Source organism: Hemitrygon akajei, chromosome 2 (assembly GCF_048418815.1).
Source record: "Hemitrygon akajei chromosome 2, sHemAka1.3, whole genome shotgun sequence".
NCBI lineage: Eukaryota > Metazoa > Chordata > Chondrichthyes > Myliobatiformes > Dasyatidae > Hemitrygon > Hemitrygon akajei.
In genome coordinates, this window is record NC_133125.1 from 27408608 (window position 1) to 27433392 (window position 24785).

The 24785-nt window shown below is 40.2% G+C and overlaps 1 protein-coding gene across 1 annotated transcript in view; it reads left to right on the top strand.

Moving 5' to 3' along the window:
* The window catches only part of hsd17b4 (hydroxysteroid (17-beta) dehydrogenase 4), a 103262-nt gene that overhangs the window by 26241 nt on the left and 52236 nt on the right, over positions 1–24785 (top strand). Inside the window, exons 7-13 of the mRNA XM_073069210.1 lie at positions 104–188; positions 304–491; positions 2598–2689; positions 2800–2824; positions 19060–19188; positions 21339–21439; positions 22793–23026. Coding sequence (XP_072925311.1) covers positions 104–188; positions 304–491; positions 2598–2689; positions 2800–2824; positions 19060–19188; positions 21339–21439; positions 22793–23026 — 854 coding nt within the window. The remainder of the gene's footprint in view (positions 1–103; positions 189–303; positions 492–2597; positions 2690–2799; positions 2825–19059; positions 19189–21338; positions 21440–22792; positions 23027–24785) is intronic.

A 24785-nucleotide genomic window follows, 5' to 3' on the forward strand; every position in this document is an offset into this window, starting at 1 on the left:
TAATTAATATTCCCTTTGACTCGAATGAAAGCATTTTGTCTTTGTAACTTACTATGCACTTTTTAAATTCAGCCACTGTTTAAAAGAAATACTTGCCTTTAAGATTTAATCCAGAGAGTTCATTTGAGGGGTTCATTCAAAGTCACAAGAGCAGCATGGAGCCACATGATGAAGCAAAAGTATGGCAGGTAAAGACTGACAAATATAATCCTTTTATTTAGTTGCAGTTTTATTTTGTAGATCTATTGCATTGTTCATTCTGTTTTTAAAAAAAAGTCTTAGAGTTTGACATTTTTTTGTTAGAATTATTATGATCACATCTACTTCTGGAATTTATGGTAACTTTGGACAAGCAAATTACAGTGCTGCTAAACTAGGACTCGTGGGACTGGGAAAAACCTTGGCTGTTGAAGGTCAAAGATACAATATCCATTGCAATACTATTGGTCCACTGGCCAGCTCCAGAATGACTCAATCTTCATTTCCTCCAGGTAAGTAATGTAGGAACATTAGAGAGCTGCTAAAGTTAATTGTTAATAAGAATTGTTGTTCACTAATATCTCCTTTAGAACCTCTGTTAGGCAATCTCTGGGGACATACTTCTGCTTGGGTTCTGAGGTATCTAATGGAGCCAACTGAACTCTGGCATATGCTGGAGATGAGATGCCTGATGGGATGGGCTAGTTGGTTAGTTTGTGAGGTGGCCCACTACTCCTGCCATTATGTTGGGCTCGCATGTGTATTTCCTCCTCCATATTGATTGGTCATGAACCAATGATTTCTAAGTGACGGTGGGGATCTGTATGCTTTCAAGGAAGCTTTGTGAAATCCTTCGAACCCTTTTCTTCTGTTAGTCTTTTTCTCCAACAGAGTTCATAATAGAGTCCTTTAGAAGTGCAAGTGAGGTGGCCTGCAAGACATAGCTGACTGTAATTTGGGATCTCAGTGGTGGGGAAATTGGCTGGATGAGTACACCATTGTTGGCTCATATTCCCTTATAGTGGATTCAAATGTTTCTGAGGAGAAAGCTCTGATGCTATTCCTGAGTTACCTGCTGTAGCCCATGTCTCAGAAGAATATAGAAGAGCAAGGGTATCAAAGATGGTACGCAGACAGTGAGTTTTGTTGCATTTGAATTCTTGACCTTGACACCCTTTTGCTCAATTCACCAAAGCTGTGCTGGTGCACTGAAGATAATGGTGAATTTCATCTTTGCAAAGAAGTGTTTTACACAATCTCAAGAGTGGTCTGCATTTTCCAGTTTTTTGGTGTGAACCATTCTCATCAACGGCAATGTTAGTACTGCCAGCACCTCTTGTTTGACAGGTGTTGAGTCTAAGAATCATCCTTTGCTATGGTTAGGTAGACTTAGACCTTAGTCTCCAAATATGTGCCAGTGCAGGTCCCCTCTCTGCTGCAGCTAAACTGCAGATGTCCATAGAATATCATTTTAGTGGTTTGTGAAGTATTCCCATTTCAATAATCTCATTTGTGGTAATTATTGTGAATATTTAAACATGTATTTCCTTTTAAATAAGCCAATGTTTTGAATTTAAGGAGCTTTTTTACCACTAATTATGTGATGTCATTTTGGGATTTCAATCAATTAAAGATTTTAGGCTCAACATTATGAGTGACATTTCACAGGAAACTGAATGTTCCTGTTCCCTTGGCAATGTGTATTCCTAGACTCTGGCTGCAGCGATGAGAACAATGATGAAACTCATTTTGTCCATAATTCTTTTAGCCAGCAGAGAGAGCAAGAAGCCTTAAAAAAAAAATCAGATGAGTCTTGACTTTAGCACAGAGGCACAGCATACTCTATCTGCAATCTTTTTTATTTGTTAATAGTTAATGTTGTATTTTAATTTAATTGGCTTTCCTTCGTCTCAATGTGCATTTTTCTGACATGAAAGCCTCTGCATCTGGTACTTAGACACACCAGTTAGGGTTGCTATTTCTGAGATGCATCATTCTATTTAAATACCTAAAGTGACAAAAATAATTTAAATAAAAAGCCAAAAGAAGTTAGGTCTGGATTTCCATTAGTGGAATATAAGCCATATCCTTTAAATTGCTGTGGAAGGCTGTCCAGCCAAAAATCTTTCTCATCCTCTATGAAAAGAAGAGTTTTGGATGGACAGCCTTCCAAAGCGAGGTAAATTTGGCTTTACTATATTTTAATCTTAGTATTTTTGCTCAGCTGAGTTCCTTTTGGCACCTTATCTGATGCAATGAAGATAATGTCACAAAGGGCAAGTATCACACTGTAATATAGAGACACTATCATGCTGTTAAGTGTCCATGCATGACTAGATCGTGAGGGGGTGGGGGGGAGGAAATTACTTGCCATTCTACTTTCACCAGTTCATTAGGCAGACCTGCTTAAATGCAGCTTAAGTTTGTTTTGAGGTTCCTTTAAAGTTTAGTTATTTGCAGAATACTGCATATGAGCTTGGAATTTTGAGGTAGTTGATTGGGGAGGGGGTGGATGATTCTGTTTTAGTTGTTTGAAGAATTGGTATAGGTCTTGCATCTTGAAAAACAGTTACACTTTTCAATTAGATACACAAATCAATGTATTCTTTTCCTTCTAGACTTGCAGGATATTCTCAAATCTGAGTTTGTAGCACCTTTGGTGCTCTGGTTGTGCCATGAAAGTTGCAAAGAAAGTGGCAGCTTATTTGAGGTAGGATATTTATCTCAATTTACATCAGATTTTGATTCATCTTTTGTTTGCTTTTTTCATGCAAATATGTTGAGAAATAACTTATTTCAGTTTTTTTTCTTTTCAATCAGGTGGGAGCAGGCTGGATTGGGAAATGTAAGTGATGTTGTATGCTAGAGTGTTATAGAATAATCTTCAGAAATGCTGATACAGTAAAGCTCCATTAATCTGGCATGCTCACAACTTTGGTACTAGATAGGCATATTTTCCAGACTATTGATGTTATTCCTATCAATTACTCCAACTCAATTTACATTCTTGGACTATATTGCCTGTCGACACATTATGCTGTGGGTGTCGATGTACATCTGACAAGGTTAATCATTAACAAATCTTCCATTGAACTCTGAGTTTAATGGAAATGTATTAATGATTTTCGTGAGCTGATCCATGCCCCAAGCTTATCCAGCTTTCCTACAATGCTCCTTGCATTGAAATATACTCAGCTCAGAATATTAGTCCCACAACGCTCAATCTTTCGACTTCTGACTTTGTATGTAGGTTTAATTACGTCTTTTCCCACAATTACTCCACTATCTGCTCTGGTTCCCATCTCCCTGCAACTCTAGTTTAAACCCCACTCCCCCAACCCCACTTCCCCACCCACCGTGCAGCACTAGCAAACCTTCCCACTAGGATATTAGTCCCTCTTCAATTTGGGTGCAAACTGTTCTTTCTGTACAGGTCCCACCTTCCCTGGAAGAGAGCCCAATGATCCAAAGATCTGAAGTCCTCCCTCCTGCACCATCTCCTTAGTCACATATTAAACTGTACTATTTTCCTAGTTCTGGCATCACTAGCACATGACATGGGTAGCAATGCTGAAATCACAACCCTGGACATCCAGCCTCTTAACTTGGCTCCTAGCTCCCGGAACTCATTTTGCAGGACCTCGTCACTTTTCCTACCATATCATTGGTATTGATGTGGATCACAACCTCTGGCTACTCACCCTCTCATTTAAGAATGTTGTGGACTCGATCCGAGACGTCTCTGATCCTAGCACCCACAAGGCAATAGACCATCAGGGAATCTAGTCGTCCACAGAATCTCCTGTCTGTTTCCTTAACCAATGAATTCCCTATCACTACAGCTTGCCTCTTCTCCCTCATTTCCCTTCTAAGCCACAGAGCTAGACTCTGTCAGAGATCTGATCTTTATGATCTTACTCTGCTAGATCATCCCCGCAAAAGTATCCACAACGGTGTACCTGTTATTGAGGGAACAGCCACAGGGGAACTCAGCACTGGCTACTGTTATGTATCCCGTAACTGGATCACTTACCAGCAAAGATAGAGAGGTCCGCTGAAGTCTGATGGTACCATTTTTAAACGTTTTTATTTATAAAGGGGCACAAAAGTAAGGTTAATACAAACATTCAGATAACATACGTCGTCAATACTCAATCTAAAGCGCAGGGATAGTAATAATCAATAAGAAATAAGCTCTATCGTTGTCTAGGGGTAAAACGATTGTCCGATGGAAATATAAAAAAGTCTCGCCAGTTCATGAAGGCTTTTAACCGTTTGAGGGACCGCTGGGTGTTCACAGGTTGGAGAGAGAAAATAAACTTGCCAGCTTGTTGGACTCAAATCGGGTTCGGGACTGTGAGTTCCCCGTTGTCAGTTCGGAATCCTTTTCGGGGTTATTAGCCACTCGATTCCCTAGCTAGGGGAACCAAATCACACGTGGCTCCTGAGCAGCGTTCCCGTTCTTATGGGAACGATCAGCAATGGAGTCTCCATCTGGTGCGTCGCTGGAGTACCGCCTCCTGCAGTCTCCGTTTTATCATGGCTGGCAGATTTGTAAATGTCAATCAAGGTAGGGTGATACCATCCCCACACCACATTGCCCGAGGGTGTCCATGTCCCTGATAGCTGGCACGTACTATAGAGTTGCAATTCACACAGGTGCCTCTAAGAACAATGGTCAAATCCGTTGCATTGTCTCTCATTTCCTGGGTCCAAGACCCGAATTAATAGCGATCTTGCGATTCTCCGGAAGGAGGGGGCTGGTCCTGCACCCTTCGGCCCCTCAGAGCTGTGGTACATTCATAACGCTACCTATCCCCTTTCTTCCTCCTGATGGTCATCAGTTTACTTGTGTCTTATCCTTCGGGTAGAACTACCTCCATGTATGTCCTGTCAATCAAGTCCTCAGCCTCCAGAATGATTTGGAGTTCATTTAGATCCAGCTTCAATTCCTTAACATGGTCTGTAAGAAACTGCAGCTGGATGCACTTCTTGCAGGTGTAGTTGTCAGGGCACCTGCTTTTCCACATCCTGCAAGAGATCCTTTCTACTATCGTGCCTGGCACCCCCACTGCTCTAACTCAGCAATAAGAAAGAAAGAAATATTAAACAGAAAAAGTTGTCTTCAGCTTCCACCTCTCCTTGCTGAAGCCTTGGAGTCAAAGTCTGTGCTCCCCACTCAAACAATAGCCATTCACTTACACCTAACTTCTTTTTATTGGACCTTGACAAGTGCCTAATTACACACACTTCAATGTTTCCTTGGGAGCTGTGGCATGCAGAATGTCTGACTCTTCCCCCACCCTGCTTGCTCCTTTTGAAATCTTTCCCCTGCTATGCAATACAATGTCTCCTCAGGAATTGTGGTGCACAGCTTGTACAGATTCCACAGTACAGAGGTGGCCATAAACAAATCTCTTTTGTCTTCATAGTATGAAAAATATTGATGGACAAGATAGAAGCAGCTAAAAATTTTTTTTAAATTTAAATGTCACTGTTGATGTTAACGTCCTTTTGTAGAGGTGCGTGGCATATTCCTCTGTGTTTATTATTTGTGAGACCTTTTACACCTACATGGATGTGACTCTTTGTCCCCCTTTTTTGTATTATATCTTGCATAATATGTGCAGCTCTTTACGTTTTCACTGACATGTCTTGTACTGTACTTTAGTTTATTAATATGTGCTGCTTCTTTTCACTGGTCTGAAAGTGAAATTCTTAAGTCAATTTGCCCTCAAAATGTATGGAAGGTATCTTGTAAGCAAACTCCCAGATGATCTGTTTTAGCGACATTGATTAAGGGATAAATATTGGTCAGGAACACGGAAAGCAACTCCACACCTTTCCTTCAAAATAGTTCCATGTGGTCCTTTACATCTGTCAAAGACAGAAGTTTAAAGCTCAGTTTAAAATTTCATCCAAAAGAAAGCATTTCTGTTATTTAGTACACAGTCAGTTGTGTATTTGAATGTCAACTAAGATATTTGTGCGTAAGTCTTTTGGCACAGTATTTGAAACTAACACACTGATTTGGATGACTTGAGCATTGGATACACTTAAAAATGTATGTATATGAATTCAGAAATGTTTGAATGATCCTGTTTTGCAAGTGGAATGAAGCTTCCTCTGGGTGGTGCTATAGGTCAATTTTTTACAATATGATCATCTTTTCGCAACCATTTTGCATGCTAAGTGGCATTCATCATGTGATTTGTCCAGAATAGTAGCAATTACATATATTTTGAAACCATCTTGTCAAATCAACATTGAAATAGAAGTGGAGTATATTTTCACTTGACTACCTGAGAGTTTTCACTGGATAGAGAAGAGCCAATGCACTTGATAGTAAGTTACTTATCCCTCAGATTTTGGCATGCTATTAATCACTCTTTGAAAATGTGATCACTAAAGAGATAATTACAAAGTCCTTAATAGTATTTGCAGATTTAACTGTGAATTAGAATAATTAGAAAAAAAAAAGTGGAATTTGGAAACAATATGAGAAATGTGAAATTCAATCTTTTGAAGGAAGGTATTTCATCATTTAATAAAAATGAAATAACAATAATCCAAGTATAAAATCAGTTATTATTGTTTGATATGCAAATACCAATTTTTTTAAGATGAGAATTGTTAGATTGATTATTTCTTATATCCCTGCAATATATTTGGTTTAAGGACAGGTTATATCTTGCTGTTATAAGACTATTGAACCTACCAGTATGGACTCTTGACCTCACAGTCTACCTTGTTATTGCCTTGCCCCTTACTGTCCATCTGCACTATACTTTTTCTACAACCATAACATTTTGTTCTGCATTTGGCATTGTTTTCCCTTGAACTACCTCAATGCTCTACTCTAGTGAATCAATCTATATGGATGTCATGCAGAACAAAACTTTTTACTGAACCTCAGGTTGTGTGACAATAATAAACTGATTCTCATTGCATCCAGATTTGGGGCAATGAAAATCTAAAGATATAGCGAAAGCTTGTTTTAATTGCAAATTGACAAGCAAACTGAAGACTTATAAAAGTCAGCCACAGTTCACAATATGTTATTTTTGTGGCAGTCACCATGCATGATTTGCTTGTAATGCAGCAACTCTTAAATTGCATTTTTTTTTGTGATGGTATTAAGTTACTTGTAAAGTTCTTATTAAAGAGTATAATATTTTCAATTAATTTGGGGGTTATTTTGAATGGTAAAGACTGCTCAGTACTATCAATATCTTTCAAGGTAGAAGGCTGGGAATCGAGCACTGAAATTGGCCACCCTCCCATCTTTTTTCTAGTACCCCTTTTTTAGCTTTTCCTTCCACCCCCACATCATATTCCTCAACTATATACACTGAAGTATTGTACTATAGGGATTTCTTTTTAACTATTAAGTGTTTTGAAGGTTGCAGTTTACTGGATTGTTTAACTTTTCTGTTAAAGCAAAATACTATATAGGCCATAAATAGCCTATAGCTATTTATTTGTGCTGCTTTGAATAAACTCTAGACCATTTGAAATGTAATTACAGACAAAATTAATACACTGTGCTGCTACTTCTTCATAGAGACTCTCTACCAACTTTGTTATCATTTGTAGCTTGTAAACCAGTTCTTTGCAGAACCTATACCCCAAAACAGTCCGAAATCTATCCAGTCTTAAACAAGTTACCCTTCAGAGGATAAAATACAGATACTTTGACAATCGATTATCTGGAAACTAATGCCCAAGGCAAAATTAGCATTAAAATGTTTGACAAGATGTTATTTGGTCTGATCTGAGGTTTCTGAGTAAACCAAGTTTGTCAATTTATCAATGAAATACAGCTTTTATTAACAGGGTTAACAGCATGTGTTAATTGATTTGCACTTTTGTTGCTGATTAACAAATACTACATCCTAGTTAATAAGCCTTCTGGAAAGAAATTAGATAATTTTTGGCGAATTGCCCAGTGTTGCTGATAGCCTGAATAGATTTACGAGAATGTTGCCAGGTCTTGGGACTGAATTATGGGGAGACATTGGACAAGTTTGGACTTAATTCACTTGACTGTACAGGCAGTCCCCGGGTTACGTACGAGTTCCGTTCCTGAGTCCATCTTTAAGTCGGATTTGTACATAAGTCGGAACAGGTACATCCGGTATTATTTAGCGTCAGTTAGTCAAACGTTTGTCTTAGTATATAGTATATATTTTACCTTTCTCTGCATATAAAACACTTAAGAAACGTATGTATTCCAATAATTAAACCACTGCATTGCTTAGTAATAATTGTAGCTTTCATCGAGGCAGGGCCTTTTACATGCTTCATTATTCTCACTTTATCCATTATCCTTTAAAATTGTTCCAATCGTTGACCGACTGTAGCCTAACGCTTTTCCAATGTCCGATGGCGTTTCACCTCTTTCCAAATGCTTTATAATTTCCACTTTATTTTCAATCACGATCGCTTCCCGTCAATGGAACAGAAACACTGGGTGGCAGGTCCCGACCTGCGCCGGCTCCTGAGGTCCGCTGGGTTCTAAGGACCACCGCACTGAATTCCCCAGGTCCTAAATTCCACCGCTCTGGGACAGGTTAAATGGGACAAGTGGGGCTGTGCTGGGTTTGGGTATTTGATCCTCCACAGTATTCTGCGTGGGAATTTAAACTGGAGGTGACAGTGTGTTTTTTTTTTACGAGGTCAAGTTGCAAGCTTGACATCAGCCCGGCACAGATGGTACGGGAGTCACTGGATCGACATCAACCCTGCACGGGAGTAGTCTTGTCACTAAATCGAACTCGGGAACCTCCGTTCTTGAGCCCGGCGCTGATCTCATTGCACCACCAGCCAACCAGAATGGGGGGTGCGGGTGCGGGATCAGGGTGAATCTTACTAAGAAAAATTTAAGCCAAATACAAAGTTAAACGCTCAACACAGTGTCAACGGCAATGACTTAAAATGGCAGACAGCGTCGTGATCCGACTTAAAATGGTGGACGGCATCGCGATCTGACTTAAAATGGCAGACTGCATTCTTCTTCCTTGGTTCATAAGTACGAGTTGTCCGTAAGTCGGACATTCGTAACTTGGGGACTACCTGTAGAAGAATGGGAGGTGATTTTATAGCTGTGTATAAGATTATGACGGACATAGCTAGCGTCAGTGTGTACAGCCTTTTTCTCAGGGTTGGGTTATCTAGAATTAGAGGGCATAGATTTAAGAGGGGAGCAATTTAATAGGAAACTAAAGGGCCTTTTTTTGACTCAGAAGATGGTTCATATATGCAATGTGCTGCCAGCATATAGGTGATGATTAGCAAAAATGAAATTTATATTTGTAAATGACACTTGGGGAAAAACACCCTCTGTAGCTAATTTTCAACCACCCTGCATAACAGGCTATTGAAGTCAGAGGATTTGTCACTCTAGTCTAGCCCTTCTCAAACTTTTTATCTTGGAGGAACTCTTTAAATAATTTTCAGGTCTCGGGGAACCCCTGCATAAAAAAAATTATTATATACACAGCTCATGGTATGTTTGCGTGATCAGTAAGTTATAGATATAATAATCCAAAAATAATTGTCAGTGCCCTTTTGAATAGAGAATTAATTTTTAGCCAGCCTTTCTTGAAAAAAGTCAGGTAGTTAAGCTTAGCTTGCCTTTCTTGAAATTAATCTCTTTCTTTCCATTTCATAAATTTTAAAAACTTGTTTTCACTAATACTCGACTTTCTGATATCCTTGCTCTCTCTCAAGCCCAAGTAGCAGTGGAAACATTTCAAGATTTTCTTTTGTAACACGATTTTTTTTCCAAAGATTCAGTTTCCTTTTAAATCCAAGAATCTTGTCACTTGAAGTCAAAGCATTTTCTCCAGGGCCTGCAGACTTGTTCAACTGATTCATATAATGAAAAATGTCTGCCAAGTAGGCTAGTTTTTACAGCCATTCTTCATCTTCAAATCTGGCTTACTGTTTTCTTGAAAGTACCCCTGCAATTCACCTTTCAGCTCAAACACCCTGCTGAGAACTCTTCCTCTGCTAAGTCACCGGATTTGTATGCAGCAGGAGATTGGTGTGCTCTTTGTCCAGGTTTTCACACTTTTTAAAATGTTCTTAAGTAAACTGGTCTTTGTTTAATAAAGTTAACCATTTCTGAACTTTTTTCATCAATTTTTGATATCAACACCTATCTGTGAAGAAATACAAAAAAGCTGGATGAACTCAGCAGGTCGGACAGCATCAGTTGAAAGAAGCAGTCAACGTTTCGGGTTGAAGTCCTTTGTCAGGACTAAAGAAGGGGGGGCAGGGGTCCTATAAAGAAGGTGGTGAGAGGGTGGAAAACCAATCAGAGGAAAGATCAAGGGGTGGGGGATGGGATAGGCAGGAGAGGTGAAGAAGCAATCTAAGGGGAAAGCACTATGTTTAGTAGAAGAAGGCAGAGTCATGAGAGATGATAGGCAGCTAGAAGAGGAGACAGAGTAGAGGTGGGATGGGGAAGGGAGAGGGAGGGAATTACTGGAAGTTGGAGAATTTGATGTTCATACTAAGAGGCTGGAGACTACCCAGATGGTATATGAGATGTTGTTCCTCCAACCGAAGTTTGGCCTCATCATGGCAGTAGAGGAGGCCATGTATGGACATATCCGAATGGGAATGAGAGGGAGAGTTGAAGTGAGTGGCAACCGGGAGATCCTGTCTGTTGTGGCGGACGAAGGTGCTCGACGAAGCGGTCCCCCAGTCTGCGTCGGGTCTCGCCGATGTAGAGGAGGCCGCACCGGGAGCACAGGATGCAACAGATTACCCCAAGAGGCTCACAAGTGAAGTGTTGCCTCACCTGGAAGGACTGTTTGGGGCCCTGAATGGTGGTAAGAGATGAGGTGTAAGGACAGGTATAGCACTTACGCTTGCAGGGATAAGTGCCAGTGGGAGATCTGTGGGGAGGGACGTGTGGACCAGGCGGTCACAGAGGGAACGATCCCTGCGAAAAGCAGAGAGGGGTAGAGAGAGAAAGATGTCCTTAGTGGTGGGGCCTGTTGAAGGTGGCGGAAATTGCGGAGGATATTATGCTGGATCTGGAGGCTGGTGGGGTGATAGGTGAGGAAAAGGGAGACACGGTCCGTGTTGTGGTGACGGGAGGATGGGGTGAGGGCTGAAGTGCGGGAAATGGAGGAGATGCGGGTCAGGGTGTCATTGATGACGGCAGAAGGGAAACAGAGGACATTTGGGGTGTCCTGGAACGGAAAGCCTCATCCTTGGAGCAGATGTGGCGGAGACGGAGGAACTGGGAATAGGGAATAGAATTTTTGCATTTGGCAGGGTGGGAAGAGGTATAATCAAGGTAGTTATGGGAGTCAGTGGGTTTATAGAAGATGTCAGTGGACAGTCTATCACCGGAGATGGAGACCGAGAGATCAAGAAAGGGGAGAGAAGTGTCCGAGATGGACCAAGTGAATTTGAGGGCTGGGTGAAAGTTAGAGGCAAAGTCAATGAAATTGACGAGCTCAGCATGGGTGCAGGAAGCAGTACCAATGTAGTCATCAATGTATCGAAGGAAAAGTTGGGGAGCAGTACCAGTATAGATTTGGAGCATAGACTGTTCCACATAACCCATGAAGAGGCAGGCATAGCTGGGGCCCATGTGAGTGCCCATAGCGACACCCTTGGTCTGGAGAAAGTGGGAAGAGCCGAAAGAAAAGTTATTAAGTGTGAGTACCAGTTCCACCAAACTGAGGAGTGTGGTGGTGTTGGGGACCTGGTGAGGTCTATCCTCCTGAAGGTAGCGGAGGGCTTTGAGGCCTTCTGGATGGGAATTGAAGTGTATAAGGATTAGACATCCATTGTGAAAATGAAGTGGTCGGGACCGGGGAACTGGAAGTTATTGAAGAGGTGGAGGGCATGGGATGTATCCCGGATGTAGGTAGGGAGAGACTGAACTATGGGTGACAAAATGGAGTCCAGGTAGGCAGATACAAGTTCGGTGGGGCAGGAGCAGGCTGAAACTATGGGCCTACCAGGACAGTCAGGCTTATGGATCTTGGGTAGGAGGTAAAAGCGAGCAGTGCAGGGTATGGGAATTATGAGTTTTTTGGCTGAGGATGGAAGGTCTCCAGGGTTGATAAGGGCAGTGATGGTACGGGAGACAATGGTTTGATGTTTTTTGGTTGGGTCCTGTTCCGGGGTAAGTAAGAGGAGGTGTCAGAGAGCTGCCATTTGGCCTCACTGAGGTAGAGGTCCGTCCGCCAGACCACTACAGCATCACCTTTGTCTGCGGGTTTGATGGTGAGGTTAGGATTACTGTGGAGAGAGTGGAGGGCAGTGCGTTCAGAGGGAGTGAGGTTGGAACAGGAGAGAGGAGTGGTGAAGTTGAGACGGTTGATGTCTCAGCGACAGTTGGAGATGAAAAGATCGAGTGCAGGTAGAAGGCCCGGTGGCGGTGTCCAGGAGAAAGAGGAGGGTTGAAGTCCATTCAGTACTCGGAAAACACTCTTTATGCTCCTCATCAGCCAATCGTCCTCCTCTGTGCAATAAAGTGTTCATCAATTATCAACAGCCTCCCCTATCTAGCATCAAAAAGAATGGACTCAACCAAATAAACATGGTCCTACCATGCACTGCCATACTGGGCTGAGAGACTGCTAATGGGGCTGCACAGTCACAGTACATCGCTACGAGCGCTAGCATCATGAGTAGCACAAAGTTCACAAATGATGCTTTTTTAAAATTGATCTCTAATGGAACCCCTAGTGATCTCTTGTGGAACCCTTGTTGAGAAACCCTGTTCTGGTCAATGGTGATGACTATATGGATAAATGTTGCCGGAGGAAATAGTTGAGGCAGGCACAGTAATAACATTTAAGAGACATTTCGTTAGGTATATGGATAGGAAAAAATATTGAGAGATATGGGCCCAATGCAGGCAAATGGGACTAGTACAGAAGGCTTTCTTGGTTGACAGGGACGATTAGGGCACAAGGGACTCTTTTGTGCTGTATTACTCTGAGACTCTAGCCCCATCAATTTACTTTTTATTTTTCATCGGGTGATAGTTATTCACAAGACCATAAGACATAGGAGCAGGAGTAGGCCACTCAGCTCATTGCGTCTGCTCTAGTATTCTATCATGTTTGATTTATTTTCCCTCTCCACCCTGTTCTCCTGCATTATCTCTGTAACCTTTGATACCCTGACTAATCAAAAATCTGTCAGCCTCCACTTCAAATATACCCAATGACTTGGCTTCCATAGCCAAATGTGGCAATGAATTCCACAGATTTAGTGTCCTCTGGCTAAAGAAATTCCTCCTCATCTCTGTTCTAAATGGATGTCCCTCTATTTTGGAGCTGTGCCCTCTGGCCCTAGACTGTCCCTAGACTATAGGAAAAGTCCTTACCGCATTCACTCTATTTTTGGCTTTTCAGTATTTGTCAAGTTTAAATGTGATTACCCCGTATCCTTCTAAACTCCTGCAAGTACAAATGCTCTTCATAACCTTTTCGTTCCTGGAATCATTCTCATAAATCTCTTCCAAACCCTCTCCATTGTCAGTACATCTTTTCTCAGCATAACATCTTTGCTTTTATATTCTAGTCCTTTCAAAATGAATGCTAACACTGTATTTGCCTTCATTACCACCAACTCAACATATGAGTTGACATTTAGGGTATCCTGTACAAGGACTCCCAAGTCCCTTTGAAGATCTGGTTTTTGAGTTTTCTCCCCACTTAGAGAATAGCAGTGCCTTTCTGCCTTCCACCAAAGTGCATGACCGTACACTTCCTAACACTGTATTCCATCTACCACTTCTTTTCCCATTCTCCCAATCTGTCTTAAAGTCCTGTAGACTCTCAACTTCCTCAGGACGACTTGCTCCTCCATCCACCTTCATATTGTCTGCAAACTTGGCCACATAGCTATCAATCCCGTCATCAAAATCATTGACATATAATATGAAAGAGAACGGTCTCAACAAGACCCCTGCAGAGCACCACTAGTCACTGGAAGCCAACCAGAAAAAGGCCCCTTAACTTCCACTCTTTTCCTCCTACCAGTCAGCCAACTTTCTATCCATACTGGTATCTTTCCTGTAATACCATGGGCTCTGATCTTGTTAAACAGCTTCATGTGCAGTACCTTGTCAAAGGCCTTTTGAAAATTCAGCACACATCCACTGACTCTCCTTTGTCTATTCAGCTTGTTATTTCCTCAAAGAATTCCAACAGATTTGTCAAGCAATATTTCCTCTGAAGGAACCCATGCTGACTTTGACCTATGTTATGTGTCATATATATGTGTGTGTGTATATATATATATATATATATGTATAAGTTTAGGTATATAATCCACTGTGATTCAATGTTGTAAAACAATAAGTCATGAAAAAACTTTTTAACACTGATCAACAGAAAAAGACTCTTGTGTCAAAGTGAAAACAGAGTGATCTAAATTAATTACAAATATAACAAACACAAAATAATTGATTGCATAAGTATTGGCCCCCTTCAAGTCAGTATTTAGTAGATGTACCTTTGGCAGCAACTACAACCTTGAGTCTTTCTGGATAGGTCTCTCTCAGCTTTGCACATCTGGACACGGCACTTTTGTCCCCATTCTTCTTTACAGAACTGCTCAAGCTCTGTCAGATTGCATGGGTATTGTGAGTGAACAGCCCTTTTCAAGTCCAACCACAAATTCTCAATTGGATTGCGGTCTTGACTCTGACTTGACCAATCCAGGACATTAACTTTGTTGTTTTAAGCCATTATTTGGCTTTGTGCTTGGGTCATTGTCTCGCTGGAAAGCAAATCTTCTCCCAAGTCGCAGCTGTCGTGCAGACTACATCAGTATTTTCTGTATTTTGCTGCATTTATTTTGCCCTCTACTTTCAACTAGACATAGCATTTAATCTGATGGCCAAAAAACTCAATTTTAGTTTCATCAGACTATAGAACCTTTTCCAGCTAACTTCAGCGTGTCCCACATGCCTTCTATCAAACTGGCCGAGATTTCATGTAGTTTTTTTTTCAACAGTGACTTTCTCTTTGCCATTTTCCCATAAAGCTGCAGATGGTGTGCTCTTCCAATTCTCAGTACCCATCTCCTGCTTTCCAATAACGTTTTTGGAGAGTTGCTTGGAGTGTTCGTTTGATTTTATAGTGTAGATACTGATTCATCAGCAGTTCGACCTTCCACATAAAAGTGTATTTTTTACTACAATCATTTGAAACACCTCGACTGCACACGGTGATACCTTTGGTATACTCTTTGATATTATTTTCTAACTTACCTTCATATTTCCTTATGGCTTTTGAGTTACCTTCTGTTGGTTTTTAAAAGCTTTCCAACGCTCTAACATCCCACTAATATCTGCTATATTATATGCCCTCTCTTTTGCTTTTATACTCTTTGATTTCCCTTGTCAGCCATGGTTGCATCATCCTCCTTTAGAGTACTTTTTCCTCTTTAGTGTATATCTATCTTGCACATTCTGAATTGCTCCCAGAAACTCCAGCTATTGCTGTCTGCCATTATCCCTGGTAGTATTCCCTTCCAATCAACTTTGGCCAGCTCCTCTCTCATGCCTCTGTAATCACCATTGTAACATAATGCATCTGACTTTAGATTCACTCTCTCAAACTGCAGGGCAAATTCTATCAAATTATAATCACTGCTTCCTAAGGGTTCCTTTACTTTTAAGCTTCCTAATCAAATCTGGTACATTACACAGCACCAAATGTAGAATTGCCTTTTCTGAACTGGGCTCAAACTTAATGGGCCTTCTACAAATTCCCTCTTTTGGAATTGAGCATCAACCCAATTTTCCCAATCTACTTGAATATTGAAAACCCCTATATCTACTGTAACATTGCCCTTTTTACATGTCTTTTCTATCTCCCATTGTAATTTGTATTCCACAACCTGGCTATTTGTATGAAAGCCTGTATATAACTCCCATCAGTGTATTTTTTACTCTTGCAGTTTGTTAGCTTTACCCACAAGGATTCTACATTTTCTGACTCTATGTTACCTCTTGCTTAGGATTTGATTTGATTTTTTTTTTACCATCAGAGACACTCTGCCTATCTGCTTTTGATACAATGTGTATCCTTGGATGTTAAGTTTCCAACTATGATCATCTCTCAGCCCCAGTTCAGTGATGCCCCAACATCATACCCTCCAATCTGTAACTGCACTACAAGATCATCGATCTTATTTCATATACTGTGTGCATTCATGTATAACACCCTTTTTAGATTTTGCCCCTATGTTACACTTCAAATCATTCTACTGGCTTCAGTTTTGCCCTATCATTTGCTGGCCTTTCCTCACAATCTTACTACCCACTGTACCTACTTGTATGCCAACTGCCCGATCCTCACCGCTATCATGTTGGTTCCCATCCCCCTGCTAACTTAGTTTAAACCCTTGCTAACAATTCTAGCAAACCTGCCCGCAAGGATGTTGTTCCCCCTCTTTCTTGTATAAGTCATACCTTCACCAGAAGAGATCCCAATGATCGAGAAACCCAAAGCCCTGCCCCCTGCACCAATTCCTCAGCCATGCATTCATCTGCCAAATCACCCTGTTCTTACCCTTGCTGGTGCATGGCACACAGCAGTCCAGAGATTCCTACTCTGGAGGTCCTGCTTTCAGCTTCCTACCTTAACTTCCTATAATTCTTCTTCAGGACCTCCTCCCTTTTCCTGCTGGTGCAAATGTGTATTATGACTTTTGAGTACTCACTCTCTCCCTTTAAAATGTTGTGGACCCAATCTGAGGCATACCCAGTCCTGGCATCTGGGAGGTGACATACCATCCAGGTGTCTCTTTCACATCCACAGAATCTCCTTCTGCTTCTCTAAATTTTGGAATCCCCTATCACTACTGCACTCCCCTTCTCTCCCCCCCCCCCCCAATACAGCTACTCAGCATGAGCTTCCTATTCCCTTTCCCTCTCCTGACAGTTACTTTGGGTGACCACCTCCCTGTAGCTCCTCTCTGTCACCTTCCTGTTCTCCATTATGAGCTGAAGGTCTTTGAGCTGCACTCCAGATCTGTAAAGAACTGCAGCTCAATGCACTTCATACAGATATAGTTATCAGAGAGACTGGAGATCTCCCAGAATTCCCGCATTTCACACAAATGACTTGCGTCTAACCCTGGATCGATTCTCTCCACACAATTACTAATTGATAGAGAGGAAAATGATACTAGAAATTTACTTTGAGCCTCCATTTGTTGTCCCTAAAGCCTCTTGAAGCACTCTAATACCATTCTCTCCAACAATGGCTGCTTCACTTATACCTCGCTTCTTCTGTTGGCCTTTGCTGAGTAGATTGTTATGATTGCAGCCCGCTGTAAGGACCGGAAAGGCTCAAAGCTCTTTTTCAATATTGTTGCACCTCAGCCAAATAAGCAACTGCCCTCCATGAAGACCTGGGTGATCAGGTTTTTAACTTTGAATGAAATTGAAGGAGTACTTGGAAAGAAACTTAGTGAGATGCAATAAATTGGTAATTACTTATTCACGAGAGGTATTGGGTGAATTTCTGCCTATGAAGGCTGATAAGGTATGCAGTGCTCACTCACAAAGCAGTAGTTTCCAGCTTAGTAAGTTTTTCAGTTATTTCTAAAAAGCTGTGAAGGATGAAGAAGCCAAGGCAGGTTACTGACACTAAAATGCTGATTTTGAAAGAGGAAGTACTGTAGGCTTGAGGAGTGAATGGCCTAATCTTTCTCCTGTGGACCTGTGATCCTATAATTTTGAGGATTTGACTTTTCATTTGTTCTTGATCTTTTAAGTTTTGGTCAGACTTTTGTCCTGGTTCTTTTCTTGTATACTGTTACTTTGTGACTTTTCTTTTCATTTTTACTGCTTACAAACCCAGTCACTTTATTTGTGATAGCAACCACATGCATTTAGTTGCTATTACTTTGAAATTCTGCTTAAATGCTTTTGTCCTATGATTTTTGAATTGTCCTTATGAAATTAGAATTTGACTCTTGGGTAATAAATCACGGGGCACAGAAGGAGGCCATTCAACCCATGTTCAGCTGCTCGTTAATTAAAAAACACTTGGTTCTACATTCTTGATCTTTCCTTGTATTCCTGTACTTTAAAGGAAAGGTCCTTGCAGCTAGTTACATAATTGCAACAAATGCAAATTTTTGGATTGATTTCCCCCCCATGGATGTGATTGGGAATTGCTGTAATTTTGAAGCTGTGCTGTTGCATTCTACAAGATTCCCGGCATTGTTCTTTAATTTGCAAAGGGTGGTGTTGGGTGACCAGCATGTTTGCACACATATGTGGAAATTAGAACATGGTTGCAGATGCTGCAAGTAGCGGTGATTAGGAAGCTCTTCTCAGAATCTGAGCCATCATGTCTTGTTAACAATTCAAATAATTTTTCATCCAGTGAATTGTTTTTGAATAGTAGTTACTGTAATGTAAACAAATGATTCCAGTCTGCATTTTATATAAGATAAACAGCCATGTTATTTTTGAGGAAACTTATTTTGCCAAGATGTCAACAGCCGATTGTCTGTTAGAATCAGCAGATCCTTGGTTTAATATCAAGATGCAAATTTCCTTCTGTACTATATGGAAATATAAAAGGTTCAGTCAGGTTCTGTGCTGAAACTCTGTGATGAGGTTGAGGCTCTAGTGTGCCAATTTTGAGGTAAGTGCTACTACCTGAGACGGGAGACAGAAGTAGCTAGTTTGTCAGTATTATGACCAGTAAAAAATTATGAAGATGTTGACATGTGCCAAGTTCCTTTAATCTAGAATCTAATTTGGTTTGGTAAAAGCATTTTAAATATGAGATACTCCATATATAATACAAGTGTTATTTGAATCCTCATAACACACCATTTGCTTAGAAATTAAAATTAGTATTTCTCTATTTTGAGCCATTTGTTTTAAGTTGCATAATTGTGTTCAAACTTTTGAAAAATGTTTAGAAATGAAACAAATCTCTCTTAATTTTGAACAAATTATATAAAAGTTTAAGTTTTTCTCCTACAAAGGCAGTCGGAATCTTAGAAACAATTTATATTGTGTCTGGTTTAACTTAGCAACCTTTTTAATTGTTTTCTTTTAAGTGCGTTGGGAGCGAACTCGAGGTGTTAAGGTAACACAGAAGAATCAACAAATGACCCCTGAAGCAGTGCGTGACAACTGGGAACAGATCTGTAACTTTGATAATGCATTCAGACCCAAAAGTACTCCTGGTAATTCTTGAAAATTAAAAAAAAATTAAGAGTTTGTGAAAATGCAAGAGCCAAGTATCTGCTCGGGGTAGAGCTCTGAAATGGGCCACATTTAATGAGCTAATTAAAATAAATAACACTGTGCATTGATACCATCAACAGTAAAAGTGATACTTAATATTGTTGTTGTAACCAATAATGGAGTTGAAATGAGGCATTTGGTGATTTTTGACACAATTTTGGAATGTAACATGAAACATTTACAGAATTGCATAGAGGGAGGTCATTACACCTATTATGCATGTATTGGCTTCTTGAAATATGACCTTTGCATAACTCCATAGACAATGTTTCTTCAAATTAAAACACTATCCCCAAATACCAGCCCGCAGCATCTGATTAACCTATCATTCCAGTTTATTGACCTGTATTGTTTTGATTTTTAACTGTTCTCACTTTTGTATGTTCAAAGGTCGAACTTAATGCCAGAGAAATGTATACAAAATACATTTTGAAATGCTTTTTCTTCACAAACATCCACAAAAACAGAGAAGTTCCCCAAAGAATGAGCAACAGTTAAACGTGAGAACCCCAAAATCCCCCCTCCTGCGCATAAGGTGCAGCAAACAGCGATCCCCCCCCCACTCCCACCACCAAAAAAAAAGCGCATTGATACCATCACCGAGCCCAAGCATGTGCTAAGCAGTAGCAAAGACACAGACCAAAGTTACCCCAAAGGCTTCACATTTGATCTGACATTCGACAAGACACAGGTTCTCCCTCTCTCCCTGGCAAGGGAAAGGGAGGTGTTCCCCATTTTCACAGCAAGTGGGAGACATAATAATAACCCGCTGGATAATGATGTTAGAAGTCCGTTTCATTGCTTTTTTTCAGCTCTGTGTCTGAATCTCGCAGAGACCTCGGGTCTTCGGGCCCACAGCGAAAGATTTTCCGGCCTCCCTGACGACATATGAGTCTCCTGCCATGACACTGACCCTCGATCTACCCGTCTCCAGAGCCCTGAGATCTTAGGCTTCTGACACGATCGAGACTCTGAGGCCAAACTCTTGGCAGGTCGAGTAACGGCCAGTTGTGGAACCCCGAGAACGGGTCCCGCTCCCGCAAAGAACCGAAGTCTGCGTGTAACTCCAGATCAGGGTCTTTAAAAGAACCCTGAAAGGGAAAAATTAAGATATTAAGGGTGGAAATAGAGCTGTTTTCAAAGATGGAAGCAAAGGAGTCGCCATTTGGCACCATTATCCCTCCTAAGCCCCGCCTATGTATGTACACATGTTGAATCCCACGTTAGCTTTGCTGCGCCTGTTATCTTCTGTGCAATCTAGCCTTTAAACCATCCAATATCACTGTGCTATTCCAATTCTTGGTTCTTTGTCCTGAGTTTTAATTGTCTGACTGTGCCTTCAGTTGCCTAGGTTTTAAGTTCCATAATCCTGTCCTGAATTTCTTTACCTTTTTTTATGATGCTCTGTGAAAGTCTCCAAATGTTAGTCATGAAGTAATAACTTTATATGGCTACTGCTAAATTTTGTTTACTAACCTCGGGGAAGCAAGGAATTAGGATATTTCATGATTATAGTTCTTTTTAAGATGTACTTAAATCTTGTATCAAAGTTAACATTGAATTGGTTCTACTATCCTTTCTGGCACTTGACGCCTGTGCGTATTTGAACATAGTTAATCTGCTTATTCTATGCTCAGGATTACCTCACAGACAATTCTACTTTCTTGCGTCGATGTTCAGATGTTAATTAAGTGACATCCATCCCCCCCCTCCCCCCCCCAACCGTGTGTAACTAAAGGGTGAGGGTTTGGTTCTTCTGCTGGTGTGGGTGGGAGTGGAGGGGGTTTGCTGCTTGTGTAAAGGGAGGGGGTCTTCGGAGCTTCGATGTTTCTATCATTCTATTGGGTTTCTTTATTTTGTGGACTTTTATGAAGTGGATGAATTTCAGGTTGTATCTGATGCTCTGATGTTAAATGTACTTTGAAACCTTTGAATAATGTTACTTTATTTTGCTACTCGCTAAAGCAGATCTATATATATTATTATTTTTTAAAATTGCCTAGCCAAATGTGGCTCACAAGCTTTATAAATGGTTTAAAAAAAAACGTGAAGTATGAGTTCCAGGTTATGCCCTTGTATTTTGTTGCAGATGCAATTCAGGACATAATAAGCAGGATTTACACTGAAGAAGATATCTCCACAAATCTGACCAGTAGCCCAGTGCAGACTAGCACGTCAAGCATCAATCCAGTAAGTGCCATGTGTAAATATGTTGCCAAAATAATTATCACAAAGACAGTCCTTCTATATCAAATACTTGTCTAGAATATGATCTATGCAATTTTGTTCTTAAATTTGTCTTTAAGGGTTTTGCTACAGAATGCCAAATAATCCAAGTGGATCTTCTTGAAATAGTTAGCTCATTGGAAAAAGAAGTTTAGATGGTGCTTTATCTTCATGTACGCTACTTCTGCTACCAAGTTATCAAGGAAGAGCTAAAGATAGATAGATAGATAGATACTTTATTCATCCCCATGGGGAAATTCAACTTTTTTTCCAATGTCCCATACACTTGCTGTAGCAAAACTAATTACATACAATACTTAACTCAGTAAAAAAAATATGATATGCATCTAAATTACCGTCTCAAAAAGCATTAATAGCTTTAAAAAGTTCTTAAGTCCTGGAGGTAGAATTGTAAAGCCTAATGGCATTGGGGAGTATTGACCTCTTCATTATTATCCTATTACTCGTGTCCTAAAGTAAATCAGTATAGATAGTGACCCGAAAGTATTTCAAATCTATAATGGACTCTTCAGATGTATCAGATATATCTTGAATCTCTGCCTTATAGGTTACCTAAATTTCTTTGTTCTACTCATTTAGATTTAACTTGTTAAGGAATTAAACTCATTAATTGCATCTCCCTTTTCATTTGCATTTTTTTCAAACATTGTTCTCAGTTCCAAGTACTTAAACACCTTAATGTTTCAGTTTCTTATCCTTGTTTGAGTACAGGACGGTCTCCATACCCATGATATTTCATTACTTGAAACTCTTGTGGATGCTGCTTTTCCCAAAGTTGGAAAGCTTCCTTTCAGCCAGCTATGTAATTCTGGAAATTCTCTAGCATGAAGTCAATCTTGGTTGCTCAGGTCCTCAGATATGAATCTGTCTATGTGTGAATGCAGATGGAACATCAAGTGGTGAATAACATCTCTTCTCCTTGATAGTTAGTAACCACTGTCAAATCTTATGCCCTCGATCCCCTAGGGTGGTTACCATTGACTTGCCATTTAACACGGCCAATCACATAAGTACTATGGCATCTACCGCTGACCAGTAGCTTGGTGTTATCTCTTTCTTTGTATTTCATTGGTGTCTAGGACTGCTTTCTGTATTTGAAGACATTAGTATTTAAATGTTTGTAGTCTGTTGCCCTAGTCAGTAGTTTGAAGGGCCATAATCTGATCTAGGAACCCAATAGTAGTGTGATACATGTGTGCTTCAAAAATTATAGGTGTTTTATTCACCCCTCAATCTTTGTAAGGAATTGGTTTGAAAACTGCAGATTTAATCAACCTCAGCATCTTTTTAATGCAGATTGAAGCTATTGGGAAAAAAACACCTGTGAATATATATACCTACAACAATCGTCAGCCTATTCTCTATGCCCTTGGTGTTGGCATGACCACAAAGGATCCAGATCACTTGAAATTTCTTTATGAAAGAGATGAAGGGTTCTCTTGTTTGCCTACTTTTGGAGTAATTCCTGCCCAAGATTCCGTTATTGATGGTCTTGGATCACTTCCTGGACTGAATATCGACTTCACAAAGGCAAGTTTGGTGCTGATTTTGAATAATCTTTCACATTTTTGTTGTTCATGTGTAAATTTCCTACAGTTAGTTTGTTGTAGGATCTTGTCATCCGTGGTAATTGTGGGATTTAAGACTTCATGGTATTAAGACTCCACCGTGTTAATATAACTTAGCCAAACTAGTGTGTGCTTTTGATGCTGTCAAGATCAAGCATATTTTAATGATAACATATGTAAAACTTTAGTTATGTATTGGTTATTGAATGTTTCTAGGTGCATTGTTCTTTTTGTGTGAAAGGAACAAAATGAAATTTGTATTTTACTGCTAACAACCCCAGTACCTAAGGTCATTTTGGAAACGCTGCTAGTTATCCAGCTTTTTCCCACCACATAATTTTCTGTTATTTCCTATTGCTGTTAAGGTTTGACATTAATACTGAAGTACAATTCCATATGCTTGTGCCTTTATGGGGCTGCAGGATATAGAACTCCATTAATGACATAGCCTGAGGCTGAAATGGAGATTGTAATGCTTTACCTGAATTGGTCAGTTTGTTCAGTTAACAGTTCATCCATCTACAAATATGCATCCTGACATGTATAATAATGAGTATATTCATAAATTGTTATTTTGAAGGAAATAATTTATTTGCATTAGGAACCCATTAGATATCGGATCTAAATATTGGGAAGCAATTTTCTCCTTTTACTAATTGATTATTCCACTGATTCTGGAATAACTGAAAGCTGTGACCATACCTGTTTTTCAAATTGAGATGATTTGCAGTTGCTAATGGGATAACCAGTGATACCTTGTGTAAAAATATGATGTACTTAAAGAATGTGATATTAAATATTATAAGAATGAAGATTCACAAAAGACTTGGCAGACACTTAGAAACCTTGAATGTAAAAGTTAATATAAATTTGCTAACTTTTTTGACTATATTTGTTTTATTGTTTAAGCTTAAGTGTATTTCTTAAAGTTTGCAGTAATGATTTTTGCACTAGATGTTTCATATGGTTTTGTCTGACCAACACTTTGTGTAGGAGATCCTTTAATGCTTGGAGCCAGAAATTAACGTATATAAATTTAGCTGATCTTTAACCATCAGATTCATACAGTAAAGCCCAGTTACGTAACATGGAGTGAATGATTATTCTAAACACTGACTTATCCAATCTGTAGCTCCAGAGCTACAGATTGATTCTCAATTCCAGTGAGTTTAACATTCTTCAACAAATGTACAAACTTCAGTTTCCATTTAATATCAGAGAATGCATATAGATACAAGCTGAAATTCTTACTCTTCGCAGACATCCATGAAAACAAAAGAGAACCCAAGAATGAATGACAAAAAAAGTTAGAACCTGAAACCCCTCTTCCCCCTCCCACACACAAGCAGCAGCAAAGCATCAACCCTCCCCCACTTAATTCAACAGAAAGCATCAGCACCCACCAGCCACCAAGCAAGTGATAGCCAAGCCCCCAAAGTGAGACCATATTCTGTGGTCTGTGGACCAAAATCTGTTGTTCACCTGATAATTTAACATGCCACTGGCTGTCTCTCTCACTGACAAGGGACAGAGAGGTCCCTTTCCACAGCGAGAGAGGAGACCAACAAAACAACACGTCACTTTTATACCGAGTTTCTTTGTCTTGAGAATCGGCAGCAAGCTCTTCTCCGTCATCAAGAGAGAGCGAGCAATCACTCGCGTACAGAGGCTTCCAACAGCTGCATCCTCTGTTGTGATGTTCTGTTTTCCTGCAATGTCTC